General features: G+C 38.6%; 1 protein-coding gene across 1 annotated transcript in view; it reads right to left on the reverse strand.

Annotated features, from left to right (window-relative positions):
• STOX2 (storkhead box 2) overlaps positions 1-21,614 on the reverse strand; it is a 65,960-nt gene that overhangs the window by 8,365 nt on the left and 35,981 nt on the right. Inside the window, exon 2 of the mRNA XM_062493586.1 lies at positions 5,556-5,708. Within this exon, the coding sequence (XP_062349570.1) occupies positions 5,556-5,708 (153 nt within the window). The remainder of the gene's footprint in view (positions 1-5,555; positions 5,709-21,614) is intronic.

The following is a 21,614-nucleotide window of genomic DNA, read 5'->3' on the forward strand; positions in this document are numbered from 1 at the left end:
ACACAGGGTCTGGTCACCAACTCTTCTCCAACACGTCAAAGGTTGGAGCCTGCAAGCTCACTGACCACCTTGTGACAGCAAAACCCATTAAAAGCAACAAGAACAAGAGAATTTGTACTAATTCCTTGACTCATCCTCTTCCTTGCAACTGGGTTGGAGGAAACATATTCTTATGTCTGACTTGGAGTGTTATTTGAACTTAGTGACACGACCATACTACTCATATCCATAACTAAAATCTTAAAATGGAAACAACAAAGGGTTAGGAACAACACTGACATGAGTGAGAGCAGTTACAACATGGAAGTCACCAGGGAGAAATACACAAGGACATGTGCTGATTTTGACTAGGGTAGAGTTAATATAGTTCATGCACAGTCCATAGAGCTGAAATATTTGGGCCACTTTGGATGCAGGAAATGAGAGGCCAAGACAAGATAACATTCGAGAGCATAAACGAGAATGAAAATTAGAAAAAAAAATATGGAGAATTGGCAGCATGCATTTTCTCCCCTTTTCATGCAGGTGTCCACAATTTCTGCAATAATCTGAGCAAGAGTAACAAAGACCCTCAGAATCTCTAGATGAGTTAACATGCCAGAAACAGAATCAGGCAGGAAAAGCTGGAATCCAGAGAGCTGGGGGAAAAACAGGACTATTTGTCCCTAACCCAGAATTCTGAATCTCTCTGGGCTGAAGTAAACAATATGTGAGCTTCTTCTGGATTATGAGGCAAAGCAGGCTGTCCTCTGCACGAGCTTTTGATAGCACGCAGGAACATGAAGAGTGATTTCAATCCCTGTAACAACCAGTTGTCATCTAACTCTTCATTCCTGCAATGGAGCTGCTGTGTCTGCTTGGGCACGACCATCCCTTTGACATTATGACTTGCATCACAGCAAGACATGGATGACCACAAAACTCAAGCCCATTTGTTTTTCCAGCCTGTGCTGAATATGCATTGCAGGGTCCAACCACGGTCCAACTCAGGTGCACCTGCTCTGCAGCACCCAAACTTTCTTCCTTCCTCTACATGAACAACCTGCCTGAACCATTGCACTCTTCAGAAACTTACAAGTAAAGACTTCAACATGCACTTACCTTTATGAGAACCTGGTTCTTCATCCTTATTTTACTAAAAAGATTTTTTTTTAACATACTGTTTCAAAAACATCACAACACAAATAAAAGGGATGAAACTATTTCTCCTGAGAGCTTAGAGAAAAGCTAGGGAAAGAGACTGAAATTGATGTAGTGATGTTTTACAGCAATTTAGGCAAAAATGCACTGCAAATACATGGTAAAAATAATAATACGTATTTTTCACCAGTAAACCATAAGGGCTACAATGTGTTGGGTGAGTCTCCAAACACTGGATGCACAGTAGTTACATTAATTGAGTGACTCCTGTGAATGGAGAATGGAGATAAACACCAAGGGAAAAAAATCAGCATGCCTGGCAGACAATGATGCTGTAAAGGTAATCGTGTCAGCCTTCTCTCTGGAGTTGAAGCCTATCATTTTTATCACTCCCAGCGTACAGTCCATGCTGTGGTTCACTAAGCCAGCAATGATGACAGCAGATGCAGATCTTGGAAGCTCAGCACTGTCAGCTAAGGGTAGCTATGGGTTTTATTCCAAGCTCTTTTAGGTACTTACAAAAGCAGAAACAGACCCAAACTCAGCTTAGGCTTTCCTGCATGGCAGACAGGAGCAATGACATTAAAAAAGGAACAATGGGATTCAGAGTGAATACAGATTTTTTTGGCTTTCTCATGACTTTACTCTTTAAAGCAATCTGCCCACATAACATCTATATAATACAACCTACCCCCGCCCCGCATTCGAAGGTCTCCTTATGGTCTCCCTTCCTCCATTAAATAGGAACAAGGGAAAAAAAAAAAAAAACAGTGGCTTACAGACTCTAACCCATAAAATATTGCATGACAGCAGTGGTGTTATTTAAGATTATGTAGTGGTTTAATAATTCAAAAGCAGAAACTGTCTGGACACTGAATCATCAGACATGTACATTTTCTGTATCTCAAGAGAGTCTACTATGCCATCCACTGAGCTTCCAGACAGAAGATTATGTCTTGTTTGCTGCTTACAAAGAACACTGACCTAGAGTGAACTCACTTAATGTAAGACACTTCTTTTAAGTGCTACACATATAATTCATATATTTAAAGAGTGAAGTTATAAAGCTGATTGTCAGAGGAATTTGCAGCTTTCAGAAAACTGCCTCCTTCAAAAGCAACCTAGGCCAATACACAAGTATTTTTTACACTGAAATTTTGAATGTTTTAAAATTATTTAAACGTGTATGTGGACAAAACTGGGGAGGAGAAAAAAAAAGAGACAAATATCCTTATTAAAGGCAGCATAGACTAAGGCCTGATGTTGTCTTCATCCAGGTTCATACAGATAAGAGTGTCTGGTTGCCAAACACAGAACAGGGGTTACATTTTTAGCTCCTTATACTGGATTTCAAAGATTTACATTTAATGTATGGGATTTAAACCATGGTCAATAAATTGCAAAGTAGGGCTGTACAAACATCTCATTGTTTAATTCTAAGTTAGAATAATGGAAGCACATACAGGAGCAGTCCTCCTGCTTTTCTAAAAATCTGACAAATAACAAAATTCATAAATAAGATGTGCATTATCAATACAAACTTTTTGAATAAAATAAATTCATGAAAAATACATCTGAAGTAGTACTTAAATGGTGTTAAATCTGCTAAAATGATTTTCTCCTGAGCTGATGCTAAGGCTTAACAAGGGATAAAAGAAATACTCTGATTGGCTCATGAAATACTAGTTAAAGATGTGGAGTGGTTGCTATGTGATGTTATAAATAATTAGCATACCTTATTTCAGATAGAGCCATGGCCCAGATTTATGCCTGCACAATGGCTCAGCAAACTAGAAGGCTAGACAGCAACTGTAAGACCCTGCACTAAGGAAAAGGGTTTATTATTCTTAGGCAATTTTGAGAATAGCATCTGGAGTCTTAGGAAATTTATCTTCACCATGAAACACAGTGAAAGATCTGTTCATTAAAGCACAAACAACACAAGCAGACAAGTGCTGCTACAGAGGTATGGAGAGGTTATGTGATAGTAACAGACATATCTACAATGGTAACGCTGTTCTCTGTCTCAGAGCATCAGCACCTATTTAGGAAAAATAAACTATCAGAGGCCATCAGATGAGAGGCCATCAGATATTTTACAATAGCCACAAAGAATACAAGGGCTTAAAAAGCAACAGCTTTTTTGTATTAGAGGGGTTTGGGCAGAAAAGTTAAAAGTGTCAGCATAAGAAGTTCTGTTTATTGGAAAGGAGAAAATTTTTGGACAATCCTCATACACTGAGAGAATGTGCTTGCTTGCTATGTTAAATATGTCATGCCTGGGAAAGAAAGGCATTTCTCTAGAGAAGGGGAAAAATTGGTCAACAAAGAGTGGATTTCTTTTCTTCAAATAACTTTCTCTACATTTTGGGAAGTGAGGTTCTCCTTTTCCGTTTTTTTTTTTTTTTTTTTTTTAAATCTCAGACTTAAGAAATTCACATGTTAATGGCTAGTGGGAAAAAAAAGGCAGCATGAGACTATGTGCTAACTTGCCTCAGGCTTTGTCTGAGCAACGTCTACAGAATAATCCAGCCAGTTGAATTATTTTTTATGTGTGGTTCTGTCTAACAAGAATAGCACAACACACCAAGTGAACTGATAATCACGCTCCCAGGAAATTCAAGGGATGTCACCAATAAATTATAATTTCCACCATGCAACAGTGTTTATATAAAAATATTGATAGAATAATTGAAAAAATACTTGCAATCTATGAAATTCTTCTAGTACATAGCATACATGGAAAAGATAACTTGGGGGAAAATCATCAAAACTAATTAAAATAATTACAATTGAGAACTTTTCCTTCTTTGCATTCTAACCCTTACAATTTTTACCACTGATTTTATTTTCAAAATCAGCCTGATAAACAAAATTACAAATAGGGAGAGAAAGCCAGTATTTACAAAATATGCTTGAGTTTTTTTTTTTCGAAGTGCAATTATTAAATGTCAGAATTGTTTATTCCAAACACAGCTCTCAATTGAGAATTGTATTTTAGATTCTCAGAACTCAGTATCAGTTATAGCAAAAGATGTAAATTTCATTTCAAGGCTTTAAGTAGCTCTTGCTCTGAAATGTAAGCAAAATAATTCCAGACATCAAAACATGACTATGGTTAGGCTGCCTAGACGAGACAGGTGCATCAGTAGCTTTCCTACTGAGGCATTTTTAATTAGCTACTTTTTGCAGCTATAAAATAGGTACAGTGGAGAAGTTTCTCAACTATTTTAGAGAGCTGTAAACTCAGACACAGAATAGGTAAACAACTTGCCCAGGATCATACAAAGCACAACTGAAAAAGTTCTGCTCTCTTGAGCAGTAAACCTCTGCCCAGTGCTTTAGTGCCTCAGTGTAAAATGCCTCTACAAGATGCATTTTGCATGATTCACCCACTCCAGATACAGATGGCCAGTGGAGAAGCAGCATGTTCAAGAGTACTTGTTATAGGATTCCCTATTTGCAATGTTACTGTATCTTTAATCCAAGACCATTTCCATTTACCATTTGATAAATATCAAATGCTGACAAGAATACCTTCTGAACAGTTTGCCAGCAAGTGGCTCTCCAAAACTTCTAGTTTAGTCATGGAGAGATATGTCTGTTCTTCCATTGTTTTTCAAGCAAGGGAAATACAGAAGCAAAAGCCAGAACTGTGTCCAAGAAGGATCTGAGAACTCCTGGAAAGCAGGCTGACACAGTCCTTTCACTTCAAATCAAACCTCCTCCTGAAGCAGGCACATCATTGTTACTGGACTCTACTACTTGCATCATGTCACACATTGAGAGCCTCTTCTAGGTGAAGGAAGCCATGCATTTGTGTGGGAAAACTGGTCTTTAGGAGGGAGGTCTCTACAGAGATCTCCATGAGGTTACCTCTTCAGAAATTGGACAGTGGCACTTGAACTGTTTGAATGATGTCAACAGAACTCTTATGAGTTGCCTACAACCAGCTTGAAAGCCACAAGGAGAAATGAGTTTGTTCCAGCTATGACACATCATGCTTTGCTCTCCATAGCTACTAAAGAAGGCCTGCACTCTTTTGGCTATGATGATAACAAAGGTTATTTTGTGAGAGAAGTCACAAACAAGCTTATTCTGATACCATCTGAAAAAAGAAACAAGCCAGTATTTTGTTGTTTAGTACCCCCAAGTAATTTTTATTACTTACATAAACTCAGGAATTTACCCTGCAAAATGCATTTCACACAAATGGTCTTATCAAAGAGAACTCAATTCACTTTATGTCTAAGAATAAAGAAAAAGTTCCAAGATTAGAACCCTAATGTCTCCTTTTACTTTTGGTTAGAAAATCAGGATTAGTCAATATTCCCATCTAGAAGGTACTGAGGATTCTTTAACTACCCTTTTAGACATGTGTCCATCTGACTGATGATTTATTAATGACTGGTTACCTGGGAAGCAGGTGGTTAGGTGTTCCATTAGTGCTTCTTGTGTGACTTGTTTTCGGGCAGAGTTCATTGCTGAGATGGCCAGGCAAAGGATTTCCCCAAGCGGAATAAACTGTGACTGAGTGATGGGAGACATGCTGATGGGTGATACATCACCTGTAAAAAGCCAAAGGTGTGCAATGAAGCATTTTGTTTAAAAATATGCTCATAGGACAAAGAGGTAGAGATACAGCTGGTGAAAATTCAGAGATCTCTAGTTTTTGTACTGAGCTGGGGATAAAACTCTTACAATGGAGAACCACCCATCAGCTTATTTCAAAACTTAAGACACAAACAGCTTCAGAAAATGGGAGATATACACTATGCAAACATAGTTTCTCAAAAAGTACAATAGACAGACTCAGAAAAATGCCAGTAAATTAGCACTCATGGTTGCAAAACCTCCTGCTTAACATCCTACTAGGTAACAGCACAAATAAAATAGTCACGAGGAAATTTCACTCTCCTTTCAAAGTATAGATCACCCCCCCACCCCCCGTTTCCCTTTGATATAGTACCTTTTATTAATATTAACAAAGTTTAAAAAAAATGTTGCTAAGTTAATGAATGACATTTAAACTCAGCTGATAAAGCACAGAACACTTTTTAGAGGCCCAAAAGCATCAAAACATCTTAAGACTGATACCCTGAATAAACCTTGCCTGATTCTGCATGTCAAATGCCTTTGTACAAACTATGTATTTTTTAGAAGTTTTAATGGTTTCAGGATGGCCTTAAAATTGTTTGCTGTAGCTTTTCTCATGTTGTGTTACAAACTATTCATTAACTTACAGTTTAAAAAAATCATCAAAAGATCTTAAAGTTATGGGAGAAATTACTGTTTGATAATACTAGCATGACTGCACATTTCAGCATACATTATGCAAGTGCATAAATCTTTGATTCTGCTCTGTTACTCTTCTTGAAGTAGTAACAGCTCCCCAGTTATCTCAAAGAGAGGAAAGCAACAGGCAAAAATATTTTCCTTGTCAGTGGAAAAGAAGTAATAAAGAGTAACAGAGAAAACAAAGGGTAAGAATCTTGTTCTGGCCACAGGTCAGTCAATAGCCAGGGATTACGTTTTAGCTAAATGTCAGGAAAATCACTGTATTCCTGCTGTCACAAAGCAACACCTTGTGATCAAATCATGAATCAAATTACTATAAATTAATTCAAATTCAAGTTTTCATTCTCAATTCAGAAGATCTAATATTTGCCCCATTAATTCTATATTCCTATTATGTCTACTAAACAAGAGCAGCAGCTTCTAAAATTGATTATCAAAATGAATTTACTCTGGCATTATGCTCAGCACTACGGGGGGAAGAAATTGGTGAGAGGAGTAAACTGCATAGCTGTCTCAGCGAGACTTATGAGCAATATTTTTTAATCATGAACTCTTCTATCTGCTCTACAACAGTGATACACATTACCCAAGACACAAGAATGATTTAAAACTAGACATTTGTGCCATGCTATCTCCTGATTGCTTTTGCTTAATCAGAGCCGACCATATCAATACTGCACTCCCTTCCCAGCACGGCACTAGTCCTCCAGCTTCAGCACAGTGAAGCCCATGATCATCCTCATTCTTATCTCACCACAGAATTACGACCTTAAAATACAATATTCTTTGGACATTTTTTACTCAAATACACCTAGAAGTTCCTGCCACATGCTTTACAGACAACAGCAAAGAAGATGACGCAGTTTACAGAGAAACATGAGAGAGGATGCTTCCATATGACTTGGGAGCAACACCATTTGTCCCCTCATCATCTGAGTATGGGTAAAGAATATCACAGTTATTATATTACTATTTACTAATAATTACATCTGCTGTCAGTTTAAACTTGTTCGTAGACAAGTCTTCGTAATCAGCCAGACGCGTAAGTTTACAGACTTTGGTCACCAGTCACCATACACTTTGTACAGGGGATCAGTTTCATTAATTTCATGTCTAAGAAGCATCAGAATTAAGGTAAGGATTATGCAGATTTAGCTAAGAAATTACTGTCTTTAACACAAAGTTTGTGTGTCACAGGTGTCCTTGTGAGAACTACTAAACTGAGTTCAGTGCAATGTCTGACGGATTGGCATATATTGACCACAGTTGAGGTTTGATCTTATCAGGTTCATTGGGCACTGAAATGGGTTCTTTGGTGTCCTGGCTTTGCCTGGGATAGAGTAGCTTTAAGGGCATCCAGGCAAACGGCAGCCACTCTTAAATAGTTTTATGTGCATCATCAAAGATCTGGTAATTTCTTAAACCTAAGCAGCCTGGCATGGGTATCCCTGTGCCTGTTCCCAGCCATGCACTCCCACTGCCACCTACACAGGTGCCAGGACAGGAAAGAAGGAGCAAGACCTCTTTCTTTCCCTTGCATGGGAATGATCCATTCGCAGCTAACAAGAACAATACTTAGGATGTAAAGAATGGGCCTTAATACTGTAACCAGCTTCCTGAAGTGGGAAAGGGACTCCAGGAGTTTTATACCTGAAGCTTAGCTCTGCAGCCTTGTAGCTGCCCCCAGAAGGATGCTTGGAATGAACTCAGAATTCAATTACTCTGCTCATGCCCAGGAGCAGCCCATCCCTCTCCTCTGACTGCCAAGAGCCTGCAGAGATCCACCTCTGAGATCACTTCCAGTGGGGACTTGTTAACTTAAAACTGGCTAAGTACATGCTAAGAAATGATAAAATTTGTCTGATTTTAGTAACTTCACACAATTCTTCCTTTTAAAGTAGGCCTTCAGCATGGAATTGCTTTCTAGGCTAGTGAGCAGAAAACATTCCGTCTGTGCTGAATTTGACCCTGTGGCATCAAGACTGTTGTCACCAAGAACAAGCCAGCAATTTCCACCAAAATACTAACTATACTTCACATAACTCCTCAATACGAAACATTCAGTATTGGTTCCTTAATGTTAACACAATTTCTAGCACAGCACATTACAGTTAGTATACCAGGGTAACACGCATCCTGCTTGCAAATATCTGGGAACTTGACAACCATTTAATTAACTACAAAGATTACTATAATTGCCCATAAAATCATAATTTAAATGGCTTTAAATGAAATAGAAATGTTTTAAAAATACTGGTTTATGTGAGGGGCTTTCTGGTTTCTAAGGGAATATCACAAGTTAAGCCTTATTCTTTTCCACCAAGTGCTCTTCCACCTTCTTCACTATGACAAGAAAACTGTCATTTCACTTCTGTTGTGATAGAATGATCTCCATGGCTTCTTGTACATAACTGTCTGCTGGAGATAGTTACTAGCTCTTGTTTAAAAAGGCTAGCACATTTTGAGCAGACCTAGTGATAGAAAACCAAACTCCCCTCAGTCAGGGAAGCTCTAATTTGCCAGATTTTATCTTGACTGTCCCGTGGCTCTGGGAAATCACACACACTCTGTGGTTATAGTATAAGTCAACAAACTTCTTTGATGCACAGTAACAGCAAATATCTTGCATCTACTATATGATATATTAATATCAATTACACACATAAATACTGTTAGGCTGTCGAACAGAAGGTTTACTACAACTTCTTTAGGAAAAATCTGCTCAAAAAAAAAAAAGCAAATATGCTTTTCCTAATTTTTTTGAAGACCACATCACTTACATAAAACATCTAGCATATGGCTCCTGTTAGCTCTGACTGATGCTTGTCTCAAGCAGCTTTCTTTTGAAATCAAATTACTAGCCTCAACTTTCATATGTTTGTGTTCCCAATTAAATGAAACTAGAGCTCAGTGAGCAGTTTTCACCAGCTGACTGCATGTTCTGTTAAAATATGAGATATATGCTTGTATGTATATTGCTTCAGCTCTGTTTCTGCAATGTCTTTCCACACCATTCTCTAAATAATTTTTTGTTAAAAAAACCCCAAACTTTCTAGACTTCTTGTATTAAGCGACATTCAATTTTAAAGAATGTCTAAGCACATAAGAAACAGTGAACAGGAATTATACTCATTTATGCCTTGGGGATTTTTATCACTAGCCTGGGGGAAAAATTATTTTTATTACTTAGAACAAAAGATTATGTAGCACATAAAATAAACACTTAGCTCTTACATAACACTTTTCTTCAGTGGTTTTCAAACACTCTGAAAAACTGGGAACCGTAACTATCCTTACTATACAGATGAGAAATTGATGGTCTAACATAGCTGGGAATAAAAATTCCCATCTCCTGAACCCCTACCAGCTAGAACTTTTTCTGTGGCAGTGTATCTAGTGTGTCTGCTCTCTGCAAGTCTGGGTAACACCATTTTGAGAGAAAATGAGGCAGACTACATTCTGTACATGTACCAGCAATTAAAACATCAACTACTTTCTGATGACAGAATTTTTATTAGTGATTTTACTGCTGGAAAGCAGTGACCTGGAAGTCAAACCCTTTGGCTCACAAACTTTGCATAAAGATTATTTGAAAAATCACCTCTTGACTTACGAATGGAACCAATTCAGTACAATCACTGTGAATGAAGAAATTACAGCACAAAATCATACTATATTAGAATTTATACATCCTATTTCTCTGAAATAGAGAGGAGATCCTCTGATTAACAGTCTGCATCCTGAAAGTACAGGAAGTCAAAGCCCAGTTTCACTTCTTCAGACTCTCAACACCTTTTTAATCTTTCATTTCTTATGGCTCAAGACAAGTTTTAAACATAATTTTTTGCCTGGTTTCCACAAAAAATGAGGCTTGCACAATCACAATCTGTGTGTTTGTATGTATCAGGGAAATTGAGCCTCACTAGACAAGAGTAGTGATTCTAAAACAAGTTGCTACACATTACATCTATGCAGAGCTTCAGGCATAGCAACCTCCCACTAGATAGGACAGAATCCAGTCAAAAAACACTTGTCAAGGGAAATCTGACTTCACTAATTTTGTTGCTTACAGAATTACATTATTGATCAGAAAACACTGAGCTAGAGCACAGGAACTTCATGGCATCTCATGGTTATAGTGATGGTTGCAACAGAAATCCCCTACAAAAATTTTCTTGTGAAGAGCCAGTTCTGATCAACACTTGCCTAGGATTTCACCCTGGAAAGAACTACAGAAAGGTCATTTTCAAACAAAACTACTTGTAATGGGCAAAGGAAGGCCTAGAATATTATCATTTTTTCCCAACAATACTGAAAGCAAAAAGTCTCTTCTAGGAAAAGTACATTTTCAGATTTAATTAATGAAGGGACAGATGCTGAAGAAGTTACATGTCTGGCCTGGGTTGCACAATTATCCCTTATTGCTCCAAACCCCAACTTGACTGAATGATGCTAATTAAAGAATACTTACATAGATGTAGCAAACCTATTCTGATGTGAATTCACAACAAAGATATATAATTGGAATTTTAAGTTAGACATTCCCATTTGATTGAACAAAAGGAGGGAAAAGGAAGAATATGCAGATTTCTTTAGTAGTAACCAGACAACTATGAAATACCTTGAATCTGCACCAGCATGCTAACACAGGAAAGATCACATTTCACTGGCAAAATCAGAAACAAAGAAAATCAGAAGAGATGTTGCTTGTGCTGTTTCCAGATGTAGCCTAAATCCTCCTTTTAGGCTACATTTCCTGGAGTATTTTATGAAAAAAGCTGCAGGTTGTGTTTACTGGGAAGCTACACATATTAAAGAACTGATAACAACAATAAAAAATACATTAAAGGTTTTTCCATTTATTCCTGTATAAGAACAGCTTAACCAAAGGCTCAACAAATGCACTAACACATTTATTCACTAACCAGCAAGTTCCTTCTGCATCTCTGAAATGCACACCCACAAAAATAAATAAAGAACACTTCCAAGAATGTGACCACTCCAAATCTACACAGCCTGAAGAAAACATGTCAAATTTAGTATAACCAGTATAATAAACGTACACAGAGTTCTAGTTCCTTACTATTTATTAACTTCAACTGTGTAAATGGATCTTTTCAATCATTCAGACCCAGCTAAAATCATGATTTCCAGGTTCACCAAGTGGCACTAACTTACAGAAACAGGTGCTAAATTACCCACAGTCAGCAGACTTGTCTTACATGCATTCATCCTGTGTATTTCCTGTGATTTAATGCTCCTTTTCTTTGTTCATGTCCTGTGGCCAGCTGCCTCCTGATCCAAAGTGATATACCAGCACGTTACAATTATGATCATAAAAAGTTTCTGCTGGAGCACGGAACTTTCTCAGAGGATTCAGTTGAGGAGATTTCTGTAGCGTTTCTTATCCTGGGAAGGAGACAGAGGGGACTGTGGTTTTTTAATATATTGTGTGCTTTAGAATGTATTCCCCCAAACAATATTTTTCAAATGCATTTTTTAATAAATGTCCATGTCTATATTCCTGGCACACAATATGTTAAAAAGGGGGGACTTACCTGAACCCCTATGGTCTGGTTCCGTGCTCCAGTACAGTATCCAGAGAAGCTGTGATGTAACAACAATGTGCATATTGGGGCTTTATATCACTGTGGAAGCTGGCTGAATGCAGCATAGGTCAGTGCCACAGGAGCTGAAAAAAGAAAAACAAAGCATGCTTTTAGGCATTAACATGCTAAACACCCACCTCTCAAAGCAGGAAATAGGGGCATACTGAGGAAAAAAATGCAGTTATCTATGCAGGTCCACTGAAAGGAGCACTATTTCATGCAATTCTCACATAAGCATGAGAAATAAATGGTTAAAAAATTACAGAGGAGGTGGAGAAGAATCTGAAAGGGACTACAAATATAACTCCCACAAAGTGTTTTGAAAACATCTCTCTCTCTTTGCCCTGTTTCCATGGAATGGCTGAAATCACGTTCTGATACCACCCCCTGTTCCGAAGGCACTCACAGTCTTTGCAAAGCACCTCTCCACTGCAGTGCCTCAGGATTCTGCAGTGTCACTCCTCTTCTCCCTGGCTCTCTGCAAAGTGAAGTCATAGGAATGGATCAGCCAACCTGACTTCTCACTACCCTGCCCAGAATCCTTTGTGAACTGAAATGAGTCATCGCTCTGAAAAAATCCACAGCGCAATGTTCCAGGTTTCTCCCCGTGTCTGCACTGGCTTCTTTGTCTTTGAAATGAAGTGCCTATGCTTCTGGAACAGTGCCCAGCTGCATTGTACAGGATAACAAGCCAGTCTTCTCATTAAGTGGACAAGAAAGCTATTTACATGCATTAGCAGAGGCAAGTTAAAGCTTTAACCCTCTAGTCAAGATAAAAAAATCACTTCTAACACATCTTCTTGATGCAATGCACAACTCCCCCTGTACACAGAAATATAAATGCACAGACATATGTGGGCATACAGATACTTACACAGGGCAGTATTTTCTTTAACTATTCACTATTTATAATGACACTTACCAGTTTTAGGTCTATTAATTGAAAAGAAAGATGTCTCTCTTTTGTCAGTCCTAAAGAAAGCTGCAGATGTAAATGTAACTAGCAGCTCTGCTGTGCACTAGATCAAAGTTGTGCTGCTGCGAACTGTTAATCAAAAAATTAGAAGCAGTGGACAAGTTCTTGTAAGCTTATTTTTCATTATTCCATTCATCATTTGGGCTGGAAACAAAGTGAGCCCTGAAACCATGCCAGACAGAAAATGTCAAACTGCTCCAAGTGCCGAGGGCCAGCAGAGCTGCTTCAGCTTCTGCTACCACTGACAAAGAAGGTAATGCTCAGAACGAGGTCACTGTGTCAGGATCTCACTCCCAGTGCTAGGTTTTCCTTTGCTTGGTGAGAATATGCTAAGGTAAAGGATCGGGAAGACACAGAAGAAATAGGAATAGGGGATGAGATAAGAGACAGATGCTGCTTTTTCAGAGGAACATTTTTAATTGTTCTGAGATTTTCTTTTAAAAGAAGGAAACATTTAAAATTGCCTTTACAGTAACAGAACTATTTCTAATCATGACCTAATCATCAAAATCAGACCAATATGCCAAAATGGAGGGGCAAAAAGAAAAAGGAAGCTTTTCCACAAAGCTCTTCTTTAAAAATTCCTACATTCCAAGCATTCTGAAATCGTTTGAAGCATAGCAGGAACATAATCCATAAAATTTTGAAACACAGCACTTTAGGACTCACCTGTGCTATGCTGGAACAGGCAGTTCTCCTAAGTGTTTCACCAAATGAACACACCAGGTGCTTAGGACTGAATGAAATACAAAAGTCACCACCTCCCTGGCCCTACAAGAACCCTGGCAGTGAAAGAGTCCAACCAAGCCTAAAGCAGATCTGTGTGTTTCAAGAGGACAAGTAAATAGCTGGGTTATACAACTAATAAACATCACTTTTGGTTACAGGTCTGTTGTGGTTGTTACGCAGCAAAGCCGTGTAGCAGATTAATTTACAAGTGTAAGGTTAAGGGGATGCTTTGCCACACCAGTAGTTAGTTACACAGTAGCCATAATCTCAGCATTAAAAGCTGTGGGCTCGCTACACACACAGTCAACAATTTCTGTGTTCCCTGAAAGGCCTCCTTCCAGGAAATCTTCTTTAGTTTTACAGAATTTTTGCCTTCCCTGGAGCTGCAGCATCAGCCACAACACCTCTATTGAATCCAACTTGGCATTTAAAACGTTTTGGGTCCCCTAGGATTGTCTGCTAAGTACACACCCACAGTACAGCAACAAAACCCACCCCATGAAGAAAAATTTAAAAGTGAATTAGAACAAGCACTTACTGAAAGTAAAAACAAAGACTCCAATCTTCTTTTCCTTTGCAGCAGACAACCTTCATGCAAAACTAAATGGGTTCATGCATGCAGCGCTGTTTTCACAGACACGCACAAGTAAGAACTTGCAGTAGTCTTACAACTAACACCAAAGTTAAAACACTGGCAGAACAAAGCCAAAGGTAATACTGCAGCCTGAATATCTTTTCTCTCTAACAAATTTCTCTAGCACTTGAACCCATATTATATTCTCAGGACCAACTCAACTATTCTGAACAGACTAATACAAATGCAAGCTCTTTCAATGAGACAATTCCTCTTGCATGTGTGATGCCTACAGATGCCTGGAATGCACCAAGAATGCACATGTGTCTAGGGTGCGCAGACACCTTGTGTGCATGCACCTAGGCATGCCTTTACTCAAATTCATCAGTTTACAGCACCATTACACAGCCCTTTAATCACTATTAACAACAGCAAAAATTACCTGATACCTCAAGCATAGGGGACAGCAAAAGTGAGAGACGAGCAGTGGAGAAAATATAAATGAGAATGTTTAGAAGAGCTGAAGGTGATGGACAAACCAGTGCTGCCATCACCAGAGATGTTACAGCAGCGTGGCCTCACAGGAGGGAGGCCTAGCCAAGATACCACATGCACCTCCTAGCCAGGGCAGATACTCTGTTCCTGCATCCCACATCTGCCCCCACAGCACGACAGAGGTGGGTACTAAAACAAAAGCTGCCTTATTGACAGCGTACAGTGCAAACACACCACATACTTCTCTCTGTACAACTTTATGCATGCACGTGCATCCAAATAGACCATTACAAAATACCGTATAGCCTAACATCAATCTCCATCACACACTGAGGAAGCAGATAATCTAAAAATCCCAGTTTCTTTCTTTGCACACACTCCTTTGTCAAACTCTACATTAGCTTGCATATATATATATGCCTCAGTCCTTCCGTCAGGGCTTTTGCCACAGCCCTTTCCCAAGCACTAGAGGGAAACTCAAGAGAAGGAAAGGAATATGCTAAAATGGGGACACACATACACATGTGATAACATATGACAGAAAACAAAAAAGCTTAAAAAAGAACATGGTCAAAAGAAGCCAAGAAGGTTATCAAGACTACAATTCCATCTCCCCTGTACCAGTTACACAAATTTCTGAGGCTAAAATCAGCCATCAGTGCTCAGCAATTGTAGCTGCAGAGACCACAGTTGACTACCACAGGATCATAGAATATTCTGAGTTGGAAGGGACCCACAAGGATCATCATGTCCAACACTAGTAAATAGCTCATAAAGAGACCAAACCTACAACCTTGGTGTTACTAGAACCATGTTCCAACCAACTGAGCTAATTTCAGTGTTGGTCATCATGACCACCTCTAAAAGAACCAACTTCACAAAGCAGGAACCACCCAGACACTACACTAGGAACACAGCCCACAAACCCTGTGGCCTCAGAAGAAACTAGATGAAGGAACATCTGAAAGATACCAACTTACACTTCCATTTCTTCAGAAAATATCTTAATACTAGAAATTTTGACTATTAGTGTTCCACAAACAACTTACTTGCAGTATGCTAATAAGTTCTGCTTGACTTACCTGAACAAATCTCCTGGTTCTTTAAGAAATCACAAGAGGAAACATGATCAGGGTATTAAGTTAAATAAATCCCTACTACAATCCCAACAACTAATGTCCATCTGTTTTTGTGCTAATGTGTTGTCTAGGAGCTAAATACCCTTTCTCGCTCTCTCTTTTTTTTTTTTTTTTAACTCCTGCTGCTTATACCTCAATTTATTAGCAGAGAACACACCTCCCCTCCTTCAGATCTCATTCCACTGGCTTTTAAAAAATCACACTCTCATAGTGTTATTTTGCATCTCTGCCCTTCCTGTTCCTTTAATCCTGTTAGAGGACTTCTCTACATTTGCTTTAACTTACATAACTTTCCTTTAAAAGCAACAACCAGAATACTGCACCATATACTAGTGTTCCATCTAACCTCCCACCTGCATCAGGTACCAGGAAATTGGAATTTCCTTACTTTTAGTGGAAAAAGTACTACTTTTTATCCCCACAGCTGTATTGTATTGGTGACTTGCTGTCACTCTACAATAGAGCAAGCAGTTCCAGTTAACCTTTTTATGATGACTGCAAGTGAGTTTGAAGCAAATATTCCTAGGTTTGACTCCCAAGACCACAATCTTTAATAGCTCACTCTGGATATGATTAACAATCTTTCATCATCCAATTCTTCTCAGCTGTTACCCATTTTTAAGCATCTCCGCTTACCACATTCTAAAAAAGAATCTCAAAACCTAAGATGAAAAACAAACAATGCTTTAAGTGTTACCTAATGCAGGACAGAATCATTACCCACTGTGACACTTGCTAATACAACTACCCAGAAAAAAGCATTTGAATGAAAACATCTAGTCTTAACAGGAGAACCAAGGCAACTCCTTCCCTCAGAATGCCTGCTAGGTAAAACAATTGTGCCTTTTTAGAATACAACTGCTAAATGAGGCTTCTTTAAATTATAGCTCATTGGAAAGTACGTGATATTTCAAACCACACAGAAGAATTCTCTAACATATTTTTTTGCTAGGACCACGAAATGAGAAGAGAGGGGGGTTTGGGGCTTTTTCATAGAAATCTGCTTCTATCAAATTAATTTGACTAATGATAATGCTATATTGTAATCAACCACACAAACACCCCACCCCCTCAAAAACAAAGCCTGCTTGTTCTCTGGCACCAAACAGAAAATGCAAGGATAGATAGAAGCATTTTAAAAATCTGACACTAGAGGAGGTTTGGCAAGAGAGAGTAAGCAAATGAGAAACAAAAGGAACAAAACCCAACAAAGATAAACCTAGATGTTTTCTTGTGGGGTGGAAATTTTAGAAACACAGATAAAAATACTCCTTTCCAACTCCTTTTCACTTCTAAAAGCACAAAAATATGGGTGTTGAAGGTCTTAACCACATTTTCTTCACTATCCTCTTCAGTTTAGCCAGAATACATTTGCAGTGTGGCTGGAGATGCTGCAGCAAACATACAGCAATAATCTAGTCAGCAGAAAAAATTCCTGAAAGGTGAAGTGATAATTAGTAACACAGCCCAAAGACATAGTGCACTCTCTCTCATTTATATTGACTGCTGTAACCATTAAAAGATTTTCAGACCAAAGACAGTACTGCAGTGGTTACAGCTTTTCAAACCAATAGTGATGACTGGCAGATAACATCAGGTTAAAATAAGAACCTGCAACACTGAACACAAGTCCCAAGGTACTGCAGCAGGCTTTAACAGCCCAGTTTTTCCTTGCTAGGAGAGAACTGATGAAAAGGCCAGGCATGGAATCAATTAAATTAGTGCCAAAGTGCTTTTAAAAAGAAAAGGTTAGATGCTCCAAAGACTTAGCAGTTGAGAGTTTACTGGGTCATTTTTTTCCCTGTGGTCGAAAGCAGAGTTTTCAATATGGCTGGAATACCTTTAAGAAGATGTACTTTAAAGTGAAATTGAAATATTTGACACCTCAATACATGAAGAACCTATACTAGTATATTCTGCCCCTGTGATCTACGTGCATGAGGAGGATGCAATGACCCCTGCTTCCCACAGTGGTTCAAAATTCTTTCAAATTCTGTCCTTTGGTCTCACCTGTGTGGAGATTAGCTGTGAAGATGGGAATAATGGAAATGCCATGGCACAACAGTTCAGCAACTCACCAAATCTGCTGCCTCCCTCATGCTCATCAATCGTCTTAGAGGAAGCATTGGAAATCCAACTGCACACATTACCACTAGTGTACCACTATACTGCACCTTCAAGGAAAATGCCCTTGCTCCAGGCAGAAGCAGTTCTTTTGAGATCCCCAAGGATTGCCATATTTTGACTTTTTATCCAAATGAGTATGACTATCATCAAATGCATTACCAAAACCTACCTCCCTAAATAAATGACAGTGCCTGGAACCAGGGGTTCTCACAATTAAACAACTAACTGGATGAAATATTTCCTCCTGTCCCTTTCACAGATTTTTTTTACTTGTGAATTTTACTGAGGACTTATTTACAGGAAGCAGTAAACTAAAACCTACAACAGATGTTTCACTACTGTTAAAACAGTAATACCTCTCCATAATACCTTTCTACGTACTTCTCTATCATTTTTAAATGAAATTTCAGGAATCTGAAAATTGCCCTGTACATGAGCATAAAAACAAACACAGTATCCAAAAGAATAAAATTACCAATTTCACAGAGCAACCTCTCTTGCATGACTTCTTACATACCTCCTCATTTATAGTCGTAAGCTTAGACTTTTAATTACCACTCCTGACTCATCTAACACATTCACCATTGACTCCAGTAATATGCAGTCATCATGCTCCTAAAAAAGCACAAAACTTAACAAATCTAAGCACTATTTTGTCAGTGCTCACTGCACTGCTTTATGTTACAGTGCTGATGTCACTATTCTGCAGAATTGCTCAGCTGTTTCACTCAGCTGTCACTAGTCCCTTCTAAAATCCTCCTCAGCAGTCTTAATGAACCTGAACAACTGCGATCTGACAGACAGGGTTACCACTTCATTATCCATTCCATCCTTCAGATTTTTAATATAGCTATTAAACTCCAAACATTTGGTATTGATCCCTGCTGCAGAAAGCACCATTAACCATTTACAGCGACCAGAAGTGGCCATCCTTCTTTTTTCTCCTCTGTATACTAAACTGAGCTTGACAAGACTTTTCTTTTGGACTTTCACCAAGCATTTATGAAGCACTAGAGCGTGGAGTTCTTGTGCTCCCCGAGTGTCGCTATGACCCAGTTTTCTGAAAGATGAGAGCACATAAAAATAGTTGTCTCTTTGCCCTCTTACTCAGTATAAGAGACCTGAACTAGGATATCAAGACTAGATTCCTGAGATGATCTCAGGAGCTGCTGCTGATCTCACCTTGAACTGAACTAAACCAAAAGGCTAGCAAAAGAAAAATCAAGGTAATTTCTTTAACAGATTTCACATGCAACTCAGGACACAGTGAGAAAAAATCATGTATCGAAAAATGCTGAGATCAAAGCATAGGGGATATATAAACCCCAGCTCTGAATTACTACATTATTTTGCCATAGCAAGATAGTTATTTTCTAATACACTTTAAAACAACAAAATAAATAATTCCTTATATCTTGCCACTATGTTGTAATTCCTTACTCTTGGCCATAAGAAAAAAGGCCTTATAGTACCATCATATTCTTTCAACGAGTAAACTCTACAGGCAGTGCTTTACCTTATCCAGATCTTATGGGCCTGAGGGCACATCTGACTTAGACAGGTAAAAAATTTCTCAGTCAGAACCAGAGCTTGAGAAGGCTCTCTACTTCAAAAGCATTTCTGATTATCAGTAAACATGGCACTGCACATGGTGAAGGGGATGGTACATGCCTCTCTCACCTGGCCACCTCCTTTGTGAGGCTGGAACTGCTGCACAGACCAGCCCTCAGAAATATCTACAGGGGATGCAAGTAATTCTGAATGCACTTTTTGAAACCCCTGCTGTTCTTCCTCTCTGACAAGCTACACGTTTTAAAGAGTTGATATAGAGGCTACCTAAAGAAAAAAATAGGCTAGAAAGATTGAATTAGCAGCAGAAGAAGACAGGAGAGAAAAACAAGAAACAGTAAGAAAGTAAGAAAGAAAGAATGCAGAAAAGGTTAAAAGGAAATGTGAGGAAAAAGCTGATCTTTGATTCTTAAAGCAGGCAATGCAGCATCTGAGATGTTACTTCTGAAAGAAGACTTGTTAAAAGAATCTAAATGCTTAGAAGGGCTAGATGGAAGCAGAAATAATAACCAAATGGTAAGAAATAAAATTAGTACCTCCAGCTGTAGGAAGTCTGGGGAAAAAATAAGGACCCATCGAATTGCTGGAATAAGCAAATTGGGAATGGCTACATGTATTAGTGAAGAACAAAGGACAGTTGTTTTGTGACAGCTGATCTGCATGTACTCTGCATCCACTTGGTGCTTGCCTTTGTTTTGTTTTCTGGGCTGACCTTCACCCCCTGCCACAAAGAGGATTCAGTGAAAGCCTCCACTCAAAGTCTCAATTAAAAGCCCAAAAGAACCAATGTACCTTGCCTGAGCCCAGGTGCCAATGACCCAGCAAAGGCAGCATCTCCAGCAGAGCACCAGGCTCCTGCAAGGGTACCTGCATATTACTGCACCACCTTGCAAAGAGCCCTCCTCCCCCTCCCAGTGTCTTGAACAGGCAGAATAGCTAAAAGGAAACATTTAGCTTCATATCCAAAAGGCTGCTTCTAAGCTTTTATGATGAAAGATCAAAGCTAGGGGAAGGGTGGGAGCTTACAGGACAGTAAAGTAGAGAGTAAATTAGTAGTGTGCATGCTAATAAGACACACATACAACATCACTAACGGAGCATGTAAATAGTTTGGGTAGTTTGAATGGAAACATGTAAAAGGACTTAAGCACATCAGCACCAATACCGTCTTTAGAAGTGTTCTGCTGCTTTATGAGCAGCTCTTCAAAACACACATGCACATGTAGTTTCATACAAAGATAGTGTAATCCACAAGAACTTGAAAACGTGAGGTTACCCAAAGGGTGTCCTGCATGGTCTGCAAAGCCTATTCATTATTAGTGTGAATTTGTGCTTTAAACTGTAGTATTTCATTTCTGCATTTAACTGAGTTATTCTAACATAGATTTGTTATGCAGTACCCAGTTTGATACATGCTCGCAACATAATTTGGAGAACATCTGTGCAACAGAGATAAGATAGAAACTGACCTCGGGCCTTTAGTCTAAAAGACTAATTTACTTGGTGTGACTATACCTATGTAAATAGCCATTTATTCTGCAGTAAGAGTGTTTTGTTCAACCTGTTTTAGCTTATACAACTTCCAGAAGTTTTATCAATGGGTTTGGTAGTACATGCGTAATCCTGCTAAATTCATCTGCATGACCTTTCAGTATCATGCATAAAAGGGTGAAAGTTAAAAATTAAATAATCAATAGTAAAAATAAAATAATAATTTTGTTACAGGCAAGCATATGTCTTCCTGTTGTTTAACCATATGATCCCTAATGCATTCAAAAACAAAATGTTTAAACAAAGTATTTAACTTTTTACTAGTATTTTTTTCTGGGTTCTGATAGCTTCAGTCTTCAAGAGTATATAACCATTGACATTTCAAGTTGCAAGTACTATTTCTGTAAAATCTTCCTGTTATGGAAAAAGGCAGAGATAGTAAAAGAGCCAAATGTGGCTTCTATTGC

The sequence above is a fragment of the Cinclus cinclus genome, chromosome 5, assembly GCF_963662255.1.
Source record: "Cinclus cinclus chromosome 5, bCinCin1.1, whole genome shotgun sequence".
Lineage (NCBI taxonomy): Eukaryota > Metazoa > Chordata > Aves > Passeriformes > Cinclidae > Cinclus > Cinclus cinclus.